The sequence below is a fragment of the Aquarana catesbeiana genome, linkage group LG07 (genome assembly GCF_042186555.1).
Source record: "Aquarana catesbeiana isolate 2022-GZ linkage group LG07, ASM4218655v1, whole genome shotgun sequence".
NCBI classification, from domain to species: Eukaryota; Metazoa; Chordata; class Amphibia; order Anura; family Ranidae; genus Aquarana; species Aquarana catesbeiana.
In genome coordinates, this window is record NC_133330.1 from 274,943,088 (window position 1) to 274,969,283 (window position 26,196).

General features: G+C 41.1%; 1 protein-coding gene across 3 annotated transcripts in view; it reads left to right on the top strand.

Annotated features, from left to right (window-relative positions):
* The window catches only part of DHX9 (DExH-box helicase 9), a 47,479-nt gene that overhangs the window by 15,831 nt on the left and 5,452 nt on the right, over positions 1–26,196 (top strand). For all 3 annotated transcript variants that reach the window (XM_073593360.1, XM_073593361.1, XM_073593362.1), the window contains 19 exons: positions 757–803; positions 5,644–5,780; positions 6,789–6,878; positions 9,078–9,236; positions 9,436–9,513; positions 11,671–11,862; positions 12,339–12,480; positions 12,598–12,680; positions 13,260–13,416; positions 15,746–15,846; positions 17,467–17,680; positions 18,620–18,714; positions 18,793–18,866; positions 21,046–21,198; positions 21,331–21,491; positions 21,615–21,726; positions 24,481–24,642; positions 24,725–24,852; positions 24,947–25,176. In XM_073593360.1, the coding sequence (XP_073449461.1) occupies positions 757–803; positions 5,644–5,780; positions 6,789–6,878; positions 9,078–9,236; positions 9,436–9,513; positions 11,671–11,862; positions 12,339–12,480; positions 12,598–12,680; positions 13,260–13,416; positions 15,746–15,846; positions 17,467–17,680; positions 18,620–18,714; positions 18,793–18,866; positions 21,046–21,198; positions 21,331–21,491; positions 21,615–21,726; positions 24,481–24,642; positions 24,725–24,852; positions 24,947–25,176 (2,515 nt within the window). The remainder of the gene's footprint in view (positions 1–756; positions 804–5,643; positions 5,781–6,788; positions 6,879–9,077; positions 9,237–9,435; positions 9,514–11,670; positions 11,863–12,338; positions 12,481–12,597; positions 12,681–13,259; positions 13,417–15,745; positions 15,847–17,466; positions 17,681–18,619; positions 18,715–18,792; positions 18,867–21,045; positions 21,199–21,330; positions 21,492–21,614; positions 21,727–24,480; positions 24,643–24,724; positions 24,853–24,946; positions 25,177–26,196) is intronic.

Below are 26,196 nucleotides of genomic sequence, written 5' to 3' on the forward strand. Positions count from 1 at the left end.
CCATGGAATGTAATTGTCACATTGATTGTGCTCTCAACTGATCACGTGTGCAGCATCATGGCAGTTAACGTTCAGAGGCCAAGAGGGCAGCTTCCTTGGCTGAAAACAATCTGGGGTCTACTTTAAAACATTGCTGATTCCTCCAGAGGTTGTGGGTTTTACTTCCTGCTGTACTCTCTCCATAATGTTAATTAACAGGAAAATCTAATCGCAAGAGAGATTACAATAGGTGAGGGCAGAGCGTAAACAGATCTCTGCCAGAGACATATGAAGTCAATGAGTGGTTTATACCAACAGCATTAACCCAAAATTGCCAGATTTTTGTAGAGTGTGTGTGTGTGTGTGTGTGTGTGTGTGTGTGTGGGGGGGGGGGGTTGTTTCAGGGGTTCTCTAGGGTTTGACTATTTGCTTACTCTCTTCCCCACTACCGCCTAGTGAAACTTACTAAGCTGAAGCACCTCCCCTGATTTGAATATTCAAATATCCCATAGTCATCTGCTGTCCTTGCCCTTGAAAAATTATAAGGTGTAAAAATGCCCCCAAACATTTATTGCCTGATTTTGGTGGATCTCTGATGTGTCTTTAAGGCACCCTTGCCCCAACCCCTCCTCAATCTTCAAAGCTAACATCAGTCTGGAACAGTACACAATGACATTGCAGTGCAGTTAAATATTGGTCTTTCACCGAGTACTTCTTTAAGGGAATGCTCACAATGTATATTGTATGCAAAATTGTGAAATGTATCTGTCTTCGCAGGAGCTTTCTAGCAGAAATGACCCTGTTTGTTAAACAGCTTGGACGAAGTAAGTGGTTTGTTTTTTTGTTTTTTTTCCTTTTTCTTTCTTGTGATGTGTTTTTTTTTTTTTTTTTTTTTTTTTTTTTCTGATGGATAAAAAAAAAATGCTTTGGCAGTATTTCGGTTTCAGTATCTTACCAATTGGAAATGCATTACGGTATAGTGAAAACCTTTTGAACAGTGGCATAAAAGTAGGTATTGTTTAGAGCAGCCTTCCTCAACCTTTGTACCATGGAGGAACCCTCAAAATAGTTTTCAGGTTTCAGGGAACTCTTCTAAAAATTGTCTACACCTCAGTGTATGACTGGTGTGTTCAGTACATTGTAGATGTGATGACAGCACAAAGATTGTGGTGGTCGAGCCTTGCATTGGTGGCCACTGGTAAAGTGCAGTTGGAGGTTGATGAGAAAAGTGCCCCTCACATTACTGGCCAGTGTAGTCTTCATTTCCTGGTTACGGCTCCGTTCACATTTGTGCGACTTGTCATGCGACTTTGGGCACACACAATTTTGGATGGACCCTCTGCATGCTGCTATACACTAGAGGTGCACCGAATGGAATTTTTGTTACCGAAAATGCAGGATGCACTTGGCTGAAAACCGAAACCGACAGTTTTTAAAAATGTTTTTATATATAATTGTATTTGACTTTTTAATTAATATATGAATTTGTTGTCAGCCATTATTGACACCATTAGCACAAGAAAAGCTCAAGAAAAATGTATCCCTTTAAAATTCTATGTATGTATTCACACTGGTCTGTTGCGCTTTCATTGTGGTGTTAAAAATTCAGCTTGCTGCATTTTTGGTCAGTTAAAAGAAATGCACATAAAACACACCTCCCAGTTCAAATGCATTGAAAACGTTAAGTTTTTGAGTCACGTGACCTTTGCAAAGCACAGTAATCATGGTAAAATGGGCCCAAAGTCCCTGCGAATTCGCAGTAAAAACATGGTGCGTTTTTTTTTTTTTTTTTGGTGCTGCTATCGGCACCTTTTCTATTATCGGCATTCATGCCACTAACACCATTTTCATTTAAACATTTCTACAGGTTACCAGTTTTGAGTTAGAGGAGGCGCAACTTACATATGTGTTCGCTTCTGCGTGCAAGCTCGGCGGGACAGTGTGCTTTTTTGGGTCACTTTTATTCCTATAACAAGAAATGTAAACATCCCGTTCCTAATAGAATAAAAGCAGGACCCCTTAAATGTGCGATCCGGGGTCAAAAAGAATTTTACACTGAAATGCACTGGGCGGGAGTGACGTTTGACGTCGCTTCCTCCCTCCAATGCTGTGGAGCCATCTTTCCCCCACTCGGCATCCAGGCAGTGAGGGGAGAGGAGCAGATCGTCTTCCACTGTTACCAACGGCTTCGGTAAGGGCCCTCTTCCCCCACCCTGATAAAAGTGATCTTGTGGCGAATCCACTGCTAAGACCAATTTTATCTGAAAGAGGCGAGTCTGCCGTTTCTAACAATATCGGTGTTATGATGGCTAGCTGCTGCCATAACAGTAGTATTTAACGTCAAAGTAGCGACGTATCACGATGGCAGCTGGTCCTTAAGCTGGCCAACTGCGTCAAAGTAATCCCTCTAATGGCCAGTCCTACACTGCTCTGCCACTTCAAATGCTACGGTGGCCACCATGCCAACCTGGGGCATAAAGACACAAGGTGGGGGAGGGTTACTAGGTTCAGGTCTGGTCCCTGAGCTGCATTACAACTGAGAAAAGATATACCTGTGCTCAAATGTTAATAGCTTGTACATGTATTTAAACGATCGGGTGCTAAAGGTGTGACCACATAATATCCCGTTTTTTTTTTTTTTATTATTGCATAGTTTTGGGTCCATCCAGAATTTGTAGTGTTAATATGTGGTCACACTCTTTTGGCACCTGTTATTTTAAATGCATGTAAAAGCTATTGGGATTTGAACACAGGTATATCTTTTCCCAGTTGTAATGCAGCTCAGTGACTAGACCTGAATCTAGTAACCCTCCCCCACCTTGTGTCTTTATGCCCCAGGTTGGCATGGTGGCCACCGTAGCATTTGCAGTGGCAGAGCAGAGTAGGACTGGCCATAAGAGGATTACTTTGACGCAGTTCGCTAGCTTAAGCATGTATTGCAATATGTGTGAACTAAAAATCCCTGCATTGGGAACACTGTACAGCCTATTCCAAATCAAAACACAAAGTTTCAAATTTGTTTATTACTTTACAGAAATGAAGAAAAGGCAATGTTAGGCTTTTCCAAACAAATAGCAGTGTCTGAGTTTTCTTTACAAACGCAAACAATTACTGTATAAACTGAGAAATGCTTGAAGATTTAGCTTTCCTGTGAATCACTGAACTAATATTTAGTTGTATAAGCTGTTTCTGAGAACTGCTTCACATCTGTGTTGCATGGAGTCCACCAAATTCTGTCACCTGTGAAAAGGTATTCCAGCCCAGGATGATTGCACTACATTCTACAATTCCGCTGTATTTCTTGGTTTTACCTCATTAAAAAACAAACAGCATTTGTTACCCCACAAGTTTTTTTTTTTATTGAATGGGGTCTGAGGAGTGGGCTGGCCACTCCATAATGTTTTGTTGGTCTGGAACCAAGATGCTGTTTGCTTACTGGTGTTTTGGGGCTGCTTTCTTGCCTTGCTTTCAAGGATATTTCCTCTTTGGCATAAGCCAACATGACCGCTTCTAGTATTTTGATCTATTCAAACTGATCCATGATCCCTGGTATGCGACAAATGAGCCCAACACCATAGTATGAGAAATCCCAGAAATCTCCATATCCTGATGCTTGCACCACCATGCTTCACAGTGTACTGTGGCTTGAATTCAGTGTCTGGGGGTTGTCTGACAAACTGTCTGCGACCCCTAGACCCAGAAAGGGCTATCTTTATTTCATCCTTTCACAAAATGTTGCGCCATTTCTTTTTAGGCCAGGCCATGTGTTCTTTGGCAAATTGTAACCACCTTTCATTAACCCAGAGCTGATCATTTTTCTTCCACATCTTTCTGTTTTTGGTTGCCATTTTAACCATTTGCCTACTGGGCACTTTCACCCCCTTCCTGCCCAGGCCAATTTTCGGCTTTCAGCGCTGTCAAACTTTGAATGACAATTGCGTGGTAATGCTACACTGTAAGCATGTAAAATTTTTATCATTTTCTTCACACCAATAGAGCTTTCTTTTGGTGGTATTTAATCACTGCTGGGATTTTTATTTTTTGCAAAGAAAAAAAATTTTTAAGAGAATTTTTTTTTTTCTTGGTTTGTCAATAAATTTTTCTCCTTTCGCTGATGGGCACTGATTAGTGCTTTTAAAGAAAACAAAACAGTAAAGTTAGCCCAATTTTTTTGCATAATGTGAAAGATGAAGTTACGCCAAGTAAATAGATACCTAACATGTCATGCTTCAAAATTGCACACACTCGTGCAATGGCGCCAAACTTCGGTGCTTTAAAATTTTTTACTGGTTACATGTTTTGTTAGAGGAGGTCTAGGGCTAGAAATATTGCTCTCGCTCTTAAGGTTTACGGCGATGCCTCTCACATGTGTGGTTTGAACACAGTTTTCACATGTGGGCGAGACTTGCATATTGGTTAGCTTCTGCGTGCGAGCACACAGGAACAGGGGCGCTTTAAATAATTTTTTTTTTTTTTGTTTGACACTTAAAAAAAAAAAAGGTAAACATCCCTTGTAAGGAATATGGCATGCTCGGTCCTCTGTACAGTGAGATATGGGTTTAATAAGACCCCTCCATCTCACCTCTAGGCTGGGAAGCCTGAAATCAAAAAAATAAACAATCTCTTATCTTCCCAGCCGAGGCGGAGCCGTTTGTTTGAATGCAGAGGTCGGGCATCATAACATCACGCTCGGCCTTTAAACTATCATAGAGACTCCGGCAACCATCTGGTCCGCCGGAAATCTCTTGGTAAACTTGCGGGCTGGCGGATCCTGTCTCCGACTCACCGATAGAAGTGGTGAGTCGGTAAAAGCACCAGAGAGGTGGGGGGCATCCCCTCTCGTCACCCGTAAGAATCAAGCGGTGGAACAGCCGCTATGGTCGTTCTTTATGGTGTAGGGAATTGCCGGCTGAAAAAGCCGATATCTAAATGATGCCTGTAGCTGCAGGCATCATTCAGCTATACCCGCACAAAGTCAAGGATGTCATATGACGGTCGGTGGACGGCAAGTGGTTTAAGAGCCATGACTCTTTACAGAGATCGATCGTTCTCGCTGCCGAGAACGAGAGCCGCACTACCCCTCCCTCATTTGACGGCGGGCGTCAAGCAGTTAAAGCATTTGGGATAATTTTAGCTGAGTAGCCTATCGGTTTCTAAACTTATATATGTATATGTTTTATATGGTTTTCCCCCCTCCAATCAACTTTTTAATCAAAGTACGCTGTTCTTCTTCTGAACAATGTCTGGAACATCCCATTTCTCTCAGATTTTCAGAGAAATGCACTATACCCAGTATTTACAATATTTGCTACCTTTGCCCTTTAAATAAGGGCCACCTGTTTGTTCAGACTTTGACCTCACTAATTGAACTCCACACTATTATTTTGAACATGCCCCTTTCAGTGATTCAGTTACGCAGAATCAGCAGCATGCATGTCATGACTGTCAGATCTGTTGGTTTTCGATTTACTCTATTACACCTACTAGTAAATTTGCCATGTAGAAATATAATTTATACCAAAAACGGTGATCTGGTTAGTAATGTTGGACTGCTATTTTGAACACAACTGTACATGCGTCAATACACTTTTTCTATATAGCCAACACCATTGTTCATAACGTAACCACAATTTGCCATTTTATTGTAGTTGTCTTGTCTTACAGGAATCACTGCCCGTGAACATGGTTCTAACAAGAAACTGGCAGCACAGTCCTGTGCCCTATCCATTGTTCGCCAGCTGTATCATTTAAATGTCATTGAACCTTATTCTGGCCAAACTAAGAAGAAAGAAGGAGAGTCTGTAAGTTGCCCTAATTAATACTAAGTTGTAGTATGGATGCAGAAACGTGTATGTGCAGAAGACCAAACCCCTGGAATTCATAAATTGTTTTAGACAATTTTTAGAATTCTGTCATGCTTCCACATGACATGCATCAAATTCATGTACATGTCAGAAACTGATGCATAATATTGTAAGATGGAGGCATGGTAGTGGGGTAGGTGGCAGGCAGCCTCTTAACCAGTGACTCCTCCCTGGCCTCATTTCACTTCCGGGCCAGGAGGTTCCTGTCCTTGTTTCTAATGACACATTTCCTTAAAGCGGAGCTCCCACCAAAAGTAGAAGCTCAGCTTGTATGTACGCTACCACCCCTCCCTCTACTGCCACATTTGGCACTTTTTGGGGGGGAGCAGATACCTGTCAAAACCAGGCACCCTCTTCCGGGTAAGATTGCCACACGCCGATTGTGGCGATCTACGAAATTTACAGTGGGACCATTCAGAAAGGGCAGCGTGACTCGTGCAAGGCTTCACTTCGTTTTTTCAGCATTTAAGCTTTTATCAGTGAAAGTGCTTTTACAGCTGAAAAATTCCTCTTCAAACGCTCAAAGAGCTTTGTGTGGAAAGTTATCACATTCCTGACATCTTCCCAGTGCACATTTGCTCCATTTTGAGCACTGGCTCCTAAGTACACCAGATCAGAGTTGGTCCTAATTATCACAGGTTTGCTTATCTGCAGTTATTTTTTTTAATGTGTTGTAGCATTGGAAGCAGGTTCTGAAATAACTTCCTGTGGGGGGTGGGTGGTCCCCGTGAGATCCATCCAATCACTTTATTCCACTAGCCTGAGGGTGGTTACTCACAATGACAACAGAGACCAATCTAAGTGTAGTACTTTTTTTTTTTTTTTTTTGTCTGCCCAATAACTGATGCTTAACACTCGAGTTTACATTAGTGAGAAATGTACTTGCATTTGTGTAGTTCTTTTTATGCAACTCTTCTCATATCTGTTCACTTTTCTTTTGTGCAGATTGAACCATATCCAGTGAACCTTTCTCCTGATGTTCAAAAGCAAATTCAAGCTGTTGTTCAGGAACTGAACATTGAGTTACCATACCCAGTGAGTAGATAGGTTTTTCTCTTGCATTGCCTTTCAAGATTGTAAAGTGAGGCAAAGAGACAGCACATTACAGGCTCTCACACCACTATAAGTGACCATGAGCTTATAGCAGAGGAGGAAAGGGGCACGGACCTGGCCAACTGCAAGCAGTGCTGTAGGTGCATATGCCATACTGACCTGGCATTGGCGGGGTTAAAGGATAAGTTTACTTTTAATAAATGCATATCTTTTTTCAGGTATACAAATGTGTAAAAAAAAATTGCGGGTGCAATGCAGGACTCCTGCACACGGTCAGTGTAAGCCATCTGCTTTTATCCCGTACGAGCAGGCAGTTACACAATGATGGGAACCAACCATGAACTATCTAGAGCAGGGATCTCCAAACTACAGCCCTCCAGCTGTTGCAGAAATACACATCCCAGGAGGCATTCTAAAACTGTGATGTTCACAGACAGGACTAGGCATGATGGGAAATGTAGTTCCTGAACAACTGGAGGGCCATAGTTTGGAGACCCCTGATCTAGAGCGCTCAACAGCATCCTTGTAGTTCAGTGAGAACTACAAGCTGTCAGCCACAAAGGCTTGGCAGTAGTTGTAGTTTTCCTATTCACGTAACTGTGAATCAATGTGGCCGGCCAGTGACATGGCGGGGTCCCATGCGGTCAGGGGGGTGGGGGGGTTTAACTATTTGCCGACCAGCCACCGTCATGATATGACGGCAGGTTGGCTCTCCTGTAGGCGGATCGCCGTAGCTGTACGGCAGCCCTTTTTAAACAGCTTCAGCAGGCGCGCAGGCCTGCTGCACATCGCCTGAGGTGATGTCCTCGAGCCACCCGCGATCGCTCCACAGGCAGCCGGCACGGGGATCTGTCAATGTAAACGGACAGATTCCCTTTCTATCAGGGGAGTAAAGAGCTGCTGTTCCTAGTGATTCGGAACATCGGTCTCTCTATGCACAGGCAGCCCCCGTACAGTTAGAAACACCTGCCTGGGAACATGCCAGTGACATATACAGCGATTAGTGGCTATTTTTAGCTCTGATCAATATCAATGGTCCCAAAAAAGTGTCAAGTGTCCGATCTGTCCGCCGTAATGTCGCAGATCTGCTAAAAATCGCTGAATTCCGCCATTACTAGTAAAGTAAAAATTCCATATTCCACTATTTTGTAGACACTAACTTTTTGCTCAAACCAATCAATATACCCTTATTGAGATTTTTTTTTTTTTTTTTTCTTTATGAAAATATGTGGAATAGGTTTTGGCCTAAACTTATGAAAAAATTTTGTTAAAAAAAGGATATGTATTGTAGTAAAAAAAAAAATTTATCTCTCTCTCTCTATATCTATCATAAAAACCGAGGTGATCAAATACCCCCAAAAGAAAGCTCTATTTGTGGGGAAAAAAATAAAACGTACCTTTTGGGTACAGCTTCGTACGATTGCGCAATTGTCAATTAAAGCGACGCAGTGCCGCAAAGCTCACTCACTAGAGGGCGGATCGGGGAAAGGGTGCAGCAGTGAGAACATGTCGCATGTTCCACCCTAAAAAGGGTGGGAACATGCAGCATGTTTCTAAAGTTGAACTTATCTTTTAAGACTGCGGGCCCCATGTTTTGTCATCCCCATTCTGGCTTCATTGTCTTGAGTCACTGCCCTGCCACTAAGCAGTGAAGCAAGATTTAGGATAATGGGCCTGAATCTTGAACCCATTCATGTCAGTAGTTGCTATCTGCATATTTTTACCCTTGTGGTCTCTTATAAAATAATATGTTAATAGAATGACACAAACTGGATAATCTATGCTTAATGTACAGTATATTGCTGAATGCCGCCAATTGGGATCTCTGGGTTTGAATATTTAGTAGAACTGCAGAAGTTCTGGTTTGGTTGGTGGATTAATTATGTCCATTTTTTTTCTTGCCTTATTTGGCTTTGAGATTTGGTTGAGTAGTCATTTTACTGAGTGTGGCGTATGGGTTTTCACTTAGCTGAAGTAATGCTTTTTAATATAGTCATCCACTGTGGAATAGGCTGAAGAAAGGACAAATTTCTTATAACTTCAGTTCCATATCTAGTATTTACCTGTTCATCTAAGATTTTGGTATTAATAGGGAAAATAGATTTTCATCTTTTTATAAAATTGTTTTATAATGTGCATGTTTTGCCAAGCTCCCTTCTAAAATGCTATGTTCATTCATAGCCTGAAGATCCTAGCCAGCCCGTATCACTTAATCTGGGAAAGCTGGTGCATTTTGAGCCCTCTCAGCGGAGTCTTGGTGGTGTGGTACCCTGGTCTCCTCCACAAGAGAACTGGAATCCCTGGACCAGCAGTAACATTGATGAGGGTCCCCTGGCTTTTGTGAGTATTGCTATTCTGTTGCGTTGAAATATTTAAGGTAATTGTATGGTCCTTGTGGTGTGTGTTTTTTTTTTTTTTTTTTTTTTTTTTTTTTTTTATTTGTATAAATATTTGACTTCGCATTTGCAAGATTTAAACATAAAGAATGTGTAGCATCTTTGCGCATTGACTGTTGAATAACTGCTTTTTATTTATATAGGCTACACAAGAGCAGATCAGCGCAGATTTGAAGAGTGAGCTGCTGTACCAGCTTGAGCAAAATAAAGAATTGCAGCAGGTGGGTCCTCAGACTTCCTTTGGAGTCCTGTTACCTTGTTCAGTGTAATTGAGCACTGTGGCAAAAGGGCTAGCATAATCAGCTGAGTGGGTTATGTTGTGAGTGTAAATTTTTTTAGCTTGAATTTATTTAATTTGGTAAGCGTAACTGTTTTTTTTTTTTTTGTTTTTTTTTTCGTGTTTTACCACATGAAAACTGCAAACAGGTGTAACAGCTTGTGCGGGACAAACAAAACTGAAATGGATAGCATTGTAATCTTGTTTGTCCTGCTAATCAGCCCTGAGCATTATTGAACATTCTGTGGCAGCTGCAAGCAAAAGTTTAGTTGAATACATCAACCACCTTCCTGATTATCAACACTTTAATCGCAGAACATCATTTCCTAAAGAGAGAAGCATTCTATAAGGGGAATCTTTAAAGCAAGGTGTTATAATGCAGTCTGCTTAGTGGATGGTGGCACTGGATCTAAAACGTCATAGGTCTGATGTGGGGCATTGTAGGTTTAATAATGTCAAAGCAGTTGGGTTGCTTCCTTTCTAGGGATTACATTGAGGGCCACTGGGTGAAAGCATTACATGATGGTGTGAGGGAGCGAGGTAGTGCTATTAGCTGAAGGTGGCTTCCAAGCATGCAGGTGTTTGTATATTTAATAATAAATTTGCCATTAACTTAACTCAAACACTGAAGAAAGAACAAGGAGAATATATGCACACTTAGATTTTTAGTTTATCAAAAACATAGATTCACCTTACAAATATAACAAATCGCCCTCCCCCTATTCTAATAAAGTAGACAATTGTCTAAAAAGTCTCCTGGGAGACTAATCGTTGATACTATGGGGCATGTATCCAGGAGGGAATACATATGCATTTTAAGCCTCCATTCCCTGGATTCATGCTAAAGTGAATACCCAAATTGTACAAGACAAATTGACAGAAATATGGAGTAATCTTCACACCAGGGCAATTTTAGCATTTCTCCTTTTGAGGATTAAAACTCAATAAATGCATGTATCCATGTAATATCCCATAGTAGAAAGTCCCGGCACACTTTTTCTCTTGTTATCATGGCAAAAAAAGATTTACTAGATGCATAGTGTGTGTTATCCTTGAGAGCTGTTTCACACCAGGAATTGCACAAGAACGGGCTGTGCTTTCCAATGATGTACGCATGCGATCTGGGTGCAGTGCTGTTTCAGCCTATTCAGTTAAATGAAATTGCGCCAGATCGCACCAAAAGTAGTGCATGTACTACATTATAATATGCAGAGCAACCGGATCTGGTACTACTGTAACATGCGATTCAGGGCATGCGTTTGGAAATGCGAGCAGATACTTATCCCTCATGCAATATCATCAGGGAGGCATGTGATTGGCCCCAAATTTATTATGTAGCAGGATAACTATCCCAAACATACAGCCAGTGTCATTAAGAACTATCTTCAGTGTAAAGAACAAGGAGTCCTGAAAGTTTGACCCCCACAGAGCCCTGATCTCAACAACATGGAGTCTGTCTGGGATTACATGAAGAGACCGAAGGATTTGAGGCAGCCTACATCCACAGAAGATCTTTGGTTAGTTCTCCAAGGTGTTTGGAACAACCTACCTGCTGAGTTCATTCAAAAACTGTGCGCAAGCACTGTGTGTACCTAGAAGAATTGGTGGTTTAAAGCCAAAGGATAGTTGCACCAAATATTGATTTGGTTTAGATTTTTCTTCTGTTCAATCACTCCCACCGATTAAGCACATATTGCAAAGCGGTTCAGTGGTTAAATACGGTAGGGTTCAATCCAACACATGCAGACAAGATATGAATGTGAAATCATACAATATTTCTTGTACTCCCATGTTAATGAATGAGGGTGCATGTCTGTGAATCTTCCCGATGAAGGGAGGCAGTGGAATCCTAATAATGTGCCGGTCACAACTTCACCTGTCCATATGTCCATGCGGATAGTCCTGCCCGGGGGGGGGGGGGCGGGCGTGCCGCGCTACATCGATCTGTTTAGTTTCAATCTGGAACTGCTTTGGGATGTAACAATGTTCCCTAGAGCCTTTATTGTGCTTCGTAATTGTAGAAGTTAAACATGATCCTGCGATAAGTTTGCTTAAATCTTGTAACAAATAAAATGGTCTGTTCTGTTCCTCTATTTTGCAGATGATAAGTGAGCGGGATTCTTTGCCTGTCAAGAAGTTTCAGAATGATATCATGGATGCAGTTCGCCATAACCCGGTGGTTATCATTCGAGGAGCTACTGGTTGTGGTAAAACCACCCAGGTGCCACAGTATATTCTAGATGAGTTTATCCTTAATAACCAAGCTGCCCAGTGCAATATTGTGGTGACTCAGGTAAAAATTATATCTATTCTAAACTTCACTGTGAAAATTATATATGAAGCCTTACCTTTTTTTTTAGGGTTGCGAAGAATGTGGAAGGGTTAGAACTTTCAGGGTTTTTTTTTTTTTGCCTGTGTCCTTGCTGGAGTAAGTCGACCTTCCTGTTACAGTTCGGTGCAAAAAGTGTCGGGAAATCCAACATTTTTCAATTAATCACAGGAACAACTGAGGGTTAATCTCTTAATTGCAAACCTGTTTTTGGGGCCCTCCTCCAGCTTAAGGGAGGTTTTCTCCTATATTCTGATATGCCTTTTGGGTTAGGAAGGGGAATCTTCCAGACTGAACACGGCAAACAAAAACCTGACCAGTTTCCTAACAATTCCCTTCTCTATCCAAAAGTAAAGGAAAAACTGATTTGGCTTTACATACATTTTTAATCTTCTGATGTGATTTTTACACTTTTTTTTTTTTTTTTTTTTTTTTTTCAGCCTCGTAGGATCAGTGCAGTGTCTGTGGCTGAGCGGGTTTCTTTTGAGAGGGGAGAAGAGGTTGGCAAAAGCTGTGGTTACAGTGTTCGGTTTGAATCTGCGCTGCCTCGTCCCCATGCCAGTGTGATGTTCTGCACCGTGGGTGAGAATCTGTTTACTAACAGCGATTAATAAAAATGTGCCCATTTTTTGATATCTTTGTGTTTATAATTGTATATTTTTTTATAAATTTTTTTTTTTTTCTACTTTTATTTGCCAGGTGTACTTCTGAGGAAACTGGAGTCCGGTCTTAGAGGCATTAGCCATGTCATTGTGGATGAAATCCATGAGCGGGATATTAATGTGAGTATGTCAGTCTAAAGTGTTTGTTTCATTCTAGCACGCTATCAATGTATTGATAGAGTATCTATCTATTTTTGAAGACTGATGAACATCCTAAACCCAGCGCTAAAATATACAAACGATACACTTCTCTTACCATGAAATAAACAGTGTCTAAGTGAAATACAATACTAAAGTTGCATAAAATATTGATTCAAATCCCAATGAGAATCTCCCCTAATATTGCCACAAAATAAGTCCTGTTTTCTTTTATTTAGAAAATCTTCAGATGTATAAGAGAACACAGGACTTGGTGATATAGGGGACATCCTCTTGGATTTGAATCAATATTTTATGGGACTTGATTATTGTATGTCACTCAGTAATTCAGTTTTTATTTCACAATAAGAGAGGTTTAAAGTTTGTATATCTTAGTGCTGGTTTTTGGATGTTTTGAGTTGAAACACCAGGGGGTGGCTAAGTGTGCAGGTAAAGTGTTTTTTTTTTTTTTTTTTTTTTTGAAGATTGCCCTTATTCCATTAAATTATTATTTTATTTTATATTTCTTTTTTTTTTTTTTTTTTTTTTTTTACTTTTCAGACTGACTTTCTGCTTGTGGTACTCCGAGATGTTGTTCAAGCTTTTCCTGAGATCAGAGTAATCCTTATGTCTGCCACAATAGACACAACCATGTTTTGTGAATATTTCTTTAACTGTCCTGTAATTGAAGTGTATGGCAGAACTTTTCCCGTGCAAGGTATGTTTTCCAAAATTTAGTCCACCTCTTGTCAGGCATGTGTGTCTGTCTCATAAAATAACTCGGAATTAAATTATCTTAATCTCACTTAATAAAGCCTGTTGACAGGGTCATAGGTATACACAAGCATACTCTGTTCAGCATACAGGAACATTTATGCTTAATGTATAGGCTTTAAATATATTCTGACACATATATTTGACTGGATGGTAACTTGGCAAAAGCCAAAGTGATCTCCTCCCTCTCCCTCTCTCTCCCTCTCTCTCCCCTCTCTCTCTCTCTCTCTCTCTCTCTCTCTCTCTCTCTCTCTCTCTCTCTCTCTCTCTCTCTCTCTCTCTCTCTCTCTCTCTCTCTCTCTCTCTCTCTCTCTCTCTCTCTCTCTCATAATACACACGTGAGTACACCCGTCACATTTTTGTTTTTATTATATTTTGTTATCTTTTCATGTGACAAAACTGAAGTAATGACATTTTGCTACAATGTAAAGTAGCGAGTGTACAGCTTGTATAACAGTGAAAATTTGCTGTCCCCCTCAAAATAACTCAAAACGCAGCTATTAATGTCTAAACCGTTGGCAACAAAAGTGAGTACACCCCTAAGTGAAAATGTCCAAATTGGGCACAAAGTGTCTATTTTGTGTGGTCACCATTTTTTTTTCCAGCACTGCCTTAACCCTCTAGGGCATGGAGTTCACCAGAGCTTCACAGGTTGCCACTGGTGTCCTCTTCCACTCCTCCATGACGACGTCACGGAGCTGGTGGATGTGGGAGACATTGTGCTCCTCCCATCTTCCGTTTGAGGATGCCCCACAGATGCTCAATAGGGTTTAGGTCTGGAGACATGCTTGGCTAGTCCATCACCTTTTACCCTCAGTTTCTTTAGTAAGGCAGTGGTCGTGTTGGAGGTGTGTCTGGGGTCGTTATGTTGGAATACTGCCCTGCGGCCCAGTCTCCGAAGGGAGGCAGGGGATCATGCTCTGCTTCAGTATGTCCACAGTACATGTTGGCATTCATTGTTCCCTCAATGAACTGTAGCTCCCCAGTGCCAGCAGCACTCATGCAGCCCCAGACCATGACACTCCCACCACCATGCTTGACTGTAGGCAAGACACACTTGTCTTTTTGTACTACTCGCCTGGTTGCCGCCACACACGCTTGACACCATCTGAACCAAATAAGTTTATTTTGGTCTCATCAGACCACAGGACATGGTTCCAGTAATCCATCTCCTTAGTCTGCTTGTCTTCTGCAAACTGCGGGCTTTCTTGTGCATTTTTAGAAGAGGCTTCCTTCTGGGACAACAGCCATGCAGACCAATTTGATGCAGCGTATCTCTGAGCACTGACCGGCTGATCCCCCCCCACCCCTTCAACCTCTTCAGCAATGCTGGCAGCACTCATACGTCTATTTCCCAAAGACAACCTCTGGATATGACGCTGAGCACATGCTCTCAACATCTTTGGTCAACCTTGGAGAGGCTTGTTCTGAGTGGAACCTGTCCTGTTAAAACTGCTGTATGGTCTTGGCCACCGTGCTGCAGCTCAGTTTCAGGGCCTCTGCAATCTGATAGCCTGGGCCGTCTTTATGTAGAGCAACAATTCTTTTTTTCAGATTCTCAGAGTTCTTTGCCATGAGGTGCCATGTTGAACTTCCAGTGACCAGTATGAGAGAGTGAGAGCGATAACACCAAATTTAACACACCTGCTCCCCATTCACACCTGAGACCTTCTAACACTAACAAGTCACATGACACTGGGGGAGGGAAAATGGTTAATTGGGCCCAATTTGGAAATTTTTCACTTAAAGGTGTACTCACTTTTGTTGCCAGCGGTTTAGACATTAATGGCTGTCTGTTGAGTTATTTTGAGGGGACAGCAAATTTACACTGTTATACAAGCTGTACACTCACTACTTTTACATTTGTAGCAAAGTGTCATTTTTTCAGTGTTGTCACATTAAAAAAATGATCTAATAAAATATTTACAAAAATGTGAGGGGTGTACTCACTTTTGTGTGTGTATAATATATGTATGTGTTTTTTACTTGCCTTTTTTATCCGGCCCTTGAGGCATTATTACTGCCACCAACGATGGGGCATAATACCTTTTCACTTGCCCCAACAATGTGGCACTATTCCTCCCCCTGACACCAACTATTTTTCCCCCAATACCAAAGATGCGGCATTGTTTTTCCCACTGGGCACTGTCTGGCCCATTTGAAGGACAGTAAATTGGCCCTTTTTGTTTAGAAAGTATGAAGACCCCTGCTTTAAAATGGCGGGACTCTCAAAATGGCCTTTTACCATATCTAATTTGATGTCTTATTGACAGATTACTACCTGGAAGACTGTATTCAGATGACTCAGTTCATCCCGCCTCCAAGGGACAAGAAGAAGAAAGACAAAGATGAAGAGGGAGGGGAGGACGAAGAGGTAAGTGACATAGTCAATGTACACACCCAAATGGTGTCCTGGCTTCACATTGTAAAGTGTAATGTATATGCACAGCATATTGGCACATAAAATGTTATAAAATTGTGCACCCTGACATGCAGACTTTTTGGCTTCAAGAATTCTGAACTCTGACCAAGAACAAGTAGGTGTATGTACAGTATACGGTAGTTCTGCAGGCTTGTTCCAGGTCAACTACTCAAAGTATTGAATCCGGGTTAGCAGTAAAGAAAATGTTTAAACTATAAAGCTATATAATGTACCTGCTCTATGAACTGTATAGCGACCCCAGCAGCTGCTTTATTGTGCTACCCTTAGTCCACAAAATACACAAGAATTTAGAAATAATCAATGCTGCATCCAAAAAAAATGGTCAAGTGCTGATATAAAACATGCCTCATGTTGTGTTATATGTTGTAAAAAAAAAAATTAAAGTGGATGTCAACCATCCATATACCAAGTGAAGTGAACAGCCTCAGATGATACACAGAGATGAAACAAATCTCCCTGTACAAGTTTTACTTGTATATCTGCTGTCTTCACATTTATATACTGTTTAGTAAGTGCACGTCCTGTTAGAATTTTTTTCGCTTCCTTATTCCCCTCTAGGAGGAGATTATTGCTGGAGACTGTGACAGATGATTGGAGGAAAGGCACACCACCCCCTCCCCACACAGGCAGGGGTTGCCTGTGAATTGTTTAGTTGGCTGCTAATCTAATTAATGGCAATTTTTTTTTTTTTTTAATATACGTTTAAAACACGACAGGCTGTGTTTTTATATCAGCACTTTCTCATTGTTTGAAAGCAGCGTTGCTTATTTCAAATTTTTAAGCCAATGGCATTATCATAAATTGAAGCCTCATGCCTTGCTAATGACAGAATTACTTTACCAGTTTTAGATTTTCCTGGACTGTATGGTGAGATAAGGGTTCAAGATCCCAAGTCTGCACACTACAATTTCAGTATCCTAGGTGTCTCCATCCACCTGTTCTTTTATTTTATGTAAAAATGTATTACATTATGTAGAATCAAACCGGAGTGGGATCACCCTTATGTGGATCAAAAGTCTAGGTGATTAGGACTAGAGCCAGGGATGATGGCCGAATGTCACCCTCAGTGGCACCAGGAAGATTACTCTTTTGGAATCCACTCATTAAAGCCGAGTTCTGCTTAAAAAAATTAAGTCAGCAGCTACAAATACTGCAGCTGCTGACTCTTAATAATTGGACACTTACCTGTCCCACGGTCCAGCAATGCGGGGGAACGAAGCCCCGCTCGTCTCTCCCCTCCTCTGCGGCACCAGCATTGTCACTATGGGCGCCCGGCTGTGGCTTCACAGCCAGATACGTACTGCGCATGTGTGAGGTGACTGGCCAGGCAATCAACTGGGACCTGTGACGTGTCCCAGATGATTGCCGAGAGGGAGGGGGGTGGAGAGGTGAACTGACTTCCGGCTCCGCGGAGCCCCGGGAGGAAGTGGGAGCTGGAACCCTCATTTTTGGGTGGAACTCCGCTTTAAACTAAAACCTTGCATTTTGTTTTTTTTGTGGTGCATCTTTGTCAGAATTTTTCCATTCTCAACATTACTTTTATTTCTGCAGACAAATTGTAATCTCGTATGTGGTCCTGATTACGGCCCAGAGACCCGGCGTTCATTGTCACAGTTGAGTGAGAAGGAAACCCCTATTGAAATAATTGAAGCACTTCTAAAGTACATTGAATCTCTAAATGTACCTGGTGCAGTTCTGGTGTTTTTACCTGGCTGGAACCTGATTTACACAGTACAGAAACATCTTGAGATGAACCCACATTTTGGTAATTTTTATTTGAATTTCTTTTCTTCTTTTTTTTTTTTTTTTTTTCTTGAAATACATATGTTTAAATTTTATCTCGCAGAGTTTTTGCCTACTTCCCTCGTTTACAACTGTTAAGCATTGTTAAACAAAACACCTACCTAAAGTAAACCTAAATTTCACAACTTCTCCAGCATATGCTGCCTAGCATATCTGGGAAAGGTCTTATGTCTAAGTGTCGGTTCACACTGAGGCCGCACGACTTGCAGCGCGACTGCCTCAGGCGACCGGGACACGACAGGAGAGGCAACTTGCAAAACGACTTCTGTATAGAAGTCAATGCAAGTCGCCCCCAAAGTCGTACAGGAACCCTTTTCTAAGTCTGAGTGACCTGTGTCGCTCCAATTAGAACGGTTCGATTGTACAGAACGGAACGCTACTTGTCAGGCGGCTATGTCGCCTGACAAGTCGTCCCAGTGTGAACCGGCACTTGCTGTAGATGTGTTTTTGGTTTTTTTTTTTTGGTTTTTTTTTTTGTTTATTTTGTGTTGGAGTGAGGAGATATGTTGCAGTTTCCTGTCCAGAGGTATTGCCAGTAACAATGGTTCTGATGCAGGCGGACAGTGCTGAGTCACTGTCTTGCAGTTGGATACAGCATTGTCAGCATGCCTTGCAAGATCGGGCAATTGAGGTACCTTTCTAATAAACCTGTTACTGGAAGGATCTCCAGGTAGGAAATGTTACAAGTTCATTAAACCTTTATTGTAAGTGAAAAATGGAGTATTGGTCAATGCAGATCTACCGATTTTGCATACTTTTGTTAATTCTAACAGCACTGAGCAGATTGTTTTTGTTCATCATACGCAAACTGTTAGCAGGCATTCACACATATTGGTGTAAGCCAATAGGGGGATTCCATCATGCACTAGATGACTTATTCTTATCGTCTGACTTTTTTCAGCCAGTCACCGTTACCGGATTTTGCCACTGCATTCTCAAATTCCACGAGAAGAGCAGAGGAAAGTGTTTGATCCTGTTCCAGATGGAGTAGTCAAGGTAAAACTTGTCCTGTGAAATGAGTGATTTGTGTTTCATTATTTATTGTAGCTCTGATGTATCCCTTCCTGTCTTCAGGTCATTTTGTCCACAAACATTGCTGAATCCAGTATTACTATCAATGATGTTGTTTACGTCATAGATTCCTGCAAGTAAGTTTATACTGATTTACTATAGACTCATTTTATCCATAGTGATAAGTTGTTTTTTGAATGAAACTAGCTTATAAAAAAAAAATCAATGGATTCCTCAGAATGCCATGCAGGGTGGTATCTGTCATTGCTGACTGATTTGCATTAGTGCTGGGACTGCCCGATTATCAGGTGGTGATGCCATTATCTCCTCAGAATAGGTAATTACCAAAATAAAGTGAAGACAGTAAAGGTGTCTCTATACCCCTGACAGGTTTTTATAACTTTGGGAGGCAGGTGTGCAGTTTATGTATTAATATATCCTAAGATAAGTTAATAGTGCTACTGTCCCTTTTAAGGTGTCAGAAGCAAGACACCAGCAGTGTAAATAAGTGAACATTCCCATAAAACTAATATTCTTTCCAAATTCCGGCTAGGTAAGGTGCAAGTAGATACTAAAGTAATTGTATGTTAGATACACATCATAACGTGGCTGTGTAATATAAAGTGTCAAAAGAATAAATTGCATATCCATAAAATCCTGTGATAGTGCTGAGTGTATACAAAAATCCCATGTGAACATGAATAAACTAAGAGAAACAAATCGTAAGTTCTTAAATGTGTACATTCCTATAAGGACGTGTGGCCAGCGTTCATAACAGCAAACAGTGAACTAGTGCCTCCACTAGGGCTCCCACTCCAGGTCTGCCCTCACAGGGGCTAGAAAGCATCAGGATAATAATGACCAGTCTTCTCTGTTTAGATGTCATTTTCTCCCCCTTCTCTCTGCCTACTCCTCTCTCTCTGCCTACTCCTGTCTGCAGCAGTGCTTAGATGGTCCTCTCAGGGCTTCAGCTTGGTGGCTCTGACTTCATATTCTTATATTCGCACTCCTTCATAGTCCACACACATCTGACTGCTCCCTTGAGTCCGTGACCTCCGTCCCGGCAGCACGCTTGACTCCTCTCCAGGCTCCCCGTTGACTTAATGCATGCAATGAGTCACTCTGGTGAATAGTGATTGTCTTCGGTTACAAGAAGCCAGCGGCCGGCTTCTGCTGTAGGAGAGGATTTGGCTTTTTCCACCTTCCAGCCTGTAGGGGGAGATGCAGAAGCCAGCCTTGGTGAGTGCGCACCTCGAGGGGGAGCACTAGTGGAGGCACCAGTTCACTGTTTGCTGTTATGAGCACTGGCCCCATGTCTATATAGGTATACATTTAAGGACTTATGATTTGTGTTTCCTAAATTTGATTTATTCATGTTCATATAGGCTTTTTGATTTTTGCATGTGCTCAGAACTTTGTTTCACAGGACTTTATAGACATTGTTTTATTATTTTTTGGGCACTTTAGCCATGTTTTTGTGTGTGTATAACATGCAATTACTTTGGCATCTACCTGCACCTTTGCGGCCTTATGAAAGAATATTTGTTTTATGGGAATAATCACTGATTTACACTGCTGGTGTCTTCTGACGCCTTAAAAGGGACAGTAGCACTAAACTTTTCCTAGGATATATTGGTACATAAACTGATCTGCACCCCCCCCCAACCCAACCCCCCCCCCAAATTAGAGTTATAAAACCCTATCCGGGGTATAGACACCAGTACTTGGTTTCGGTACTTGCCTATTCTGAGGCAATATTGCATTCTGTAAAGCACCACAGCAGCGTAATATCCACTTTTCTTTTAATTCATTTCTTATTCGCTCTATCCAGGTTGAGTGGAAGCACTTGTTCGTTTTCCATAGCGCAGATCCATTTCTATAATGCCAGTATCGCATACGCCATACAGTCTTTCTCTATAGCAAAAAGTAGGATGAGGTGTCACTCATTAAATACAAAGAGTTTAAAATGGTCCACTACTATTGCAAATGCATAATGTGGAGAGTTTAGTACTAGTTTTAATATATAGATCTGTGTCGCCGTTTTCTCTGTCCATCCAAGTTATATCCTGTGAGCCCTGATGAAGCGGGAGTGGTGTTGCTCGCAAAACACATTGGCTGTTCTTATGCTTGTTTTCTGACAATATTATCTTGCACTCTCTCTGTTAAAATCTGGCCTAGTTATAAGGGAAGATACTCAAATAGAGATTTCATTATCCAGCTGTCTGTTGCCAGTAGGTTCTTGGGGTATGTGACCCTATTATATTGCTTTCCAAAGTCCTAAATTAAACCTTGTACCTTTTTTGGTTCTCTTTACAGACAAAAGGTAAAACTGTTCACATCTCACAACAATATGACAAATTATGCCACAGTCTGGGCCTCAAAGACCAATCTTGAGCAGCGAAAAGGAAGAGCAGGGCGTGTGCGACCTGGATTCTGCTTCCACTTATGTAGCAGAGCACGCTTTGAACGGTGAGAAAATACCTATCGGATTGTAAACTGTTTAGTCTCATGTTAGTGATGGAATAAAGTATGTTCATGTTGTGTTTTATGGGACAATGGCAACAAACTTTACCCTTTTTTAAATACCTTTTTATTTTGTAGCTTGGAAACTCACCTTACACCAGAAATATTCCGTACACCTTTACATGAAGTTGCTCTGAGTATTAAACTTCTTCGTTTGGGTGGCATTGGACAGTTCTTGTCAAAGGCCATAGAGCCCCCTCCACTGGATGCTGTGATAGAAGCTGAGCACACGCTGAGAGGTAAGTCATGTTGGGTGTCTTAGTTCAAGCCTTTGTGTGAACAACTGAAAATTATTTGGGGATCATCTTCAAATATGGATGTTTTAGATCGCCATTTAAATTTTAACATTCATTTTTGTTTAGAGTTGGATGCCTTAGACACGAATGATGAGCTGACTCCTCTGGGGAGAATTTTAGCTAAACTGCCTATCGAGCCCCGTCTTGGAAAGATGATGATAATGGGCTGTATCTTTTAGTAAGTACATCTGGTCCTTTTTATATACAGTATCCTCATCTGTCTTATGTTTCCATATATCTTTGTGATGGTCCTGCTTATTACAATTTATAATCTAATGGGGAGCAAAGAATAATTCAAAATGTAAAATCTTGTGATGTACTAGTCGTCATATTCCAATTTAAAGCAGTATTAATCCCACAATTAAACATTTATTATATTGCAGCTTACCATTTCTTAGATGTGAAGGCTGCATTCGTGTGGGTTTTTTTTTTTTTCTTTTGGCTTTCTTTTTTTTTCATCTGGTGATACAGCTAGTAAGTCTGTTTTTCAACAGAATAAGCTCTCTTGCAGTTACAGGGATGAAATGAACCATTTAACACTGCCAGGGGTGTCTAAAATTATCAGATTTTATTTATGTAAAACCTTTAGCTCAAAAGGGGAAAAAAACTGTTGCCGTAACATATTATAATGTGTTAGCTGGAGTTTGGCTTCAATTTGTTACTGTAAATCTGCTAGTACTTCTAACACTCCCCTCCCCCAAAACTGACAATATCCAAATTTTCCCCTGTGCTCATTCATTGAGAGTGGTGTCTGTATAGTACAGGAGGTGTGTGACTGGCCAGATCACCAGTGGGAAACAGAAGGAAATAAGCCTAAATTTAAAAAAAAAAAAAAAAAACCTAATCACACTCTAAATATCTAATGACTGATAGGTGACACTATATTACGGTTCTCATGGGCAGGTTTACAGTGAGATGGACTGTTAAATGATCCATGCAATTTCTTCTGGTATCCTAACAGTGCCTCTATATCCATTTGACCACTGCAAGGTTTACCCCCTTCCATGGCCTGGCCGTTTTTTTTTTTTTTTGCTCTACTTTAACTGACAATTGCGTGGTCGTGCAATGCTGTATGTAAACAAAATTTGTAATTTACACACACAAATAAAGCTATCTTTTGGTAGTATTTGATCATCACTCTTTGCACTATAAACAAAAAAAAAACAACAATTTTGAAGAAAAACTACTTTTTACTTTCTGCTATAAAATATATCCCATAAAAAAAATTTAATTTCTTCATAAATTTAGGTCAATATGTATTCTGCTATATATATTTGGTAATGTTTGGTTTGCGCAGTTAGACAGTCTAAAAACTATGGTTTGTGTGTATACTGGAATTTTTTTTTTTTTTTTTTTTTTTTTTTTATACTAGTCATGTCGGTGCTTTCAACACTTTGTGGGAACCAGTGAAACGAATACAGTGATCAGTGCTAAAAATATATCCACTATCACTGTACTAACGGCACTGGCTGGGAAGGGATTAAACCTCTAGGGCGATCCAAGGGTTAACTGTTCCTAACCAGTGTTTTTGTGTTTACTATATGGGTGCTTTTACTAAGGGATGTGCTGGATTTTATTCTCTGCTTTGCAGGGGACAAAATCCAGCACATCCCTGCTGACAGGACAGTGCTGTGCATTGTTTACAAAGGCAAAGCTCTGCCTTCCCCTCGCTGATCAGCGGGAGTCGGCGGACGTCCATTGGCTGGCGCTCGCTGATCGGCTTGTGCTGTGACTAATTGCAGCACACGCGACCCCTACCTGGAAGAATCGCGTGTGTAATATAAATATATATATTTCTGTGCAGCCGGCCCGCACTGTCACAGTATATATGGATATAGACTGTTGTAAACTCTTTATTGCCCCCTCATTCATGTTACCACTCTCTAGCAATAAGAGAGAGCAGCTGTCAAACTGACATAAAAAAAAAAAAATTAAGTCTCGTCAATGAAGTTTGCATAGATATTGACAACATTCTTCCTTCCCTAATTGGATGAAATTTTTTGGCTGTGTTGTTGGCCAGTATGGAAAAAGAAAAATACAGTTAATTGGGAAATGTGGGACTTCTGGGCAGATATTGGTTTAATTGAGGACTTTTTGTTTCTTTTCAGCCTAGCTCACCATAACCTAATTATTCTGTTTTGGCAAATGTATGAGAAAACCACATGCCATTTAAAGAGTAACTGCAGTCTGCTCACATAATTTTTGATAAAAACATATTTGCCATTCTGAAGCTTCCCTCCAACCACTTTGCATATTTTATATATACTGTGATTCTGTACTTGCCAAATATGCTGCAGAAATCCCCCTCCACTAAGTCTGGCAGCAGCCTTTTTAACTGTAGGCAGCTGAAGCTGCTGCCTGTTCACTTCCTGGATTTACACACAGGCACACCTCCAGCTCTCATTGGCCCTCTTATGATTCATCCCTGTCCCTTTCTGGCAAACTCTTAAGCGAGTGAGCGCTGTGCATGATGTCATAAGCCTAGGCCAGTGATGGCGAACCTGGGCACCCCAGATGTTTGGGAGTTACATTTCCCATGATGCTGTTACACTGCAGAGTGCATGAGCATCATGGGTAATGTAGTTCCAAAACATCTGGGGTGCCAAGGTTCGTCCTCACTGGCCTAGGCTAATGACCAGACAAAGTGGGTTGTATAAGGTATTTAGTGGCATAAAAAAAGTTTTACTATCCAAAGTTAAAACAAGGGCAGAAGATTTAATAGATGGAAAGTTGAAAAGATGACTGAAGTTGTGCTTTAAGGTGGCTCTGTACTGTGTTCCTTATTTTTATAGCTTAATGTAGGGACCTGACTACAGAAACATCATGACACTGGTGTGTCTTAGTGCTGGGGAGCATCTGTTATTTTGTGGTTCTATCTAAGTGCAGTGCCTAGGTCAGTAATGGCATTTATTTTATTTTTTTTTTTTTGCAGTGTTGGTGATGCCGTGTGCACGATTTCGGCTGCCACTTGTTTCCCGGAACCGTTCATCAGTGAAGGGAGGAGATTGGGATATGTGCACAGAAACTTTGCTGGCAACAGATTTTCTGATCATGTGGCACTGCTGTCAGTGTTTCAAGCTTGGGACGATGCAAGGTAAGCTTAGTGTGCAAGAGACCAATGTGAAGTTCATTAACTTGGCTTCTTTGTACTCAGAATGTTTCTTTTTTTTGTGTAGAATGGGAGGAGAGGATGCTGAAATGAGATTCTGTGAGCATAAACGTCTCAATATGTCCACACTGCGCATGACATGGGAAGCCAAGGTACAACTGAAAGATATCTTGGTCAATGCTGGTTTCCCTGAAGGTGAGTGACCCATACTAGCATAATCAACTTCCTGCAGTGTCTTTTCTGTGTGTTTTTTGAAGAATTTTTTTTTTATCTTTGTTTTTCCCCTCAGACTGTTTAATGAATCAAGTCTTCAATAACACCGGCCCCGATAATAACCTAGATTTGGTGATTTCCTTGTTGGCTTTTGGGGTTTATCCCAACGTCTGCTACCACAAGGAGAAGCGAAAAATCCTGACCACAGAGGGCCGAAATGCACTTATCCACAAATCTTCTGTCAACTGCCCTTTCAGCAACCAAGAATCAAAGTATCCTTCTCCATTCTTCGTCTTCAGTGAAAAGGTAAGCTGCTTAGACTTTTTTTGCTGTTCTGCACCATGCAAAAAAGATTGAAAAAAATACCAGTGTGTCCTAAAATGTCTCAAGGCAAATGAAGGTAATATAATGTAGTTGATTTAAACACCACTGCCACACTTGCCTGGCAGATGTCACCATTTCCATTTTAAGCGTTAAGACCCCTTTCACACTGAGGCACTTCACAAACGCTACAGCGCTAAAAATAGCGACTGTATAGCACCTGTAAAGAGCCGCTCCTGTCTCTCCACTGTGAAAGCCGAGTGCTTTCACACAAAACTCCTGCAAGCAGCATCTTTGGAGCAGTGTACACACTGCTCCTAAACTGCTCCTGCCCAGTGAAATCAGTGGGGCAGAGCGGCTATACCGCTGGCATAGCGCTGCTGCAGCAGCTCTTTGCAGTGGTTTTAACCCTTTCTTGAGCGCTAGCAGGGGGTAAAAGCGCCCCCCGCTAGCGGTGCGAAATTGATGGTAAAGCGCCGCTAAAAATGGTGGTGCTTTACCGCCGACGCACCCACCTCACCAGTGTGAAAGGGGCCTAAGTCTGTCTTTGTCTGAGCCTTGTATACTGGAAGAGCACTACTGATTCATTGTTGGGTGAACAGGCAGGTGACATAGGTAGTGGTAGAATCAAGAAATTATGCTGCTGTGTATGGCTATAGGTAGGTGTCCTTCTTTTTAAAAACCCACCTCCAGCCAAGATGTTTCTTTGAATAAGGTGGGGAAAGGTTAGATTGTTAAATCATTAAAAGCAGGGACTGATGTAAATGTAATATATATATATATATATATATATATATATATATATATATATATATATATATACACACTGCGTACATCGACAGTGCTATACAAGTACCTATATTAAATAGGTCTGCTTTAATTTTATTTGAGAAATGGAATATTGTGCTTGACTGTTACTTTCTCATAAGAACAGTTTTGCTTCACAGCATGTAGTTATTGTAGCTCTATATAGTATTCAGTTCACAGTTCTTGTTCAGTAATCTC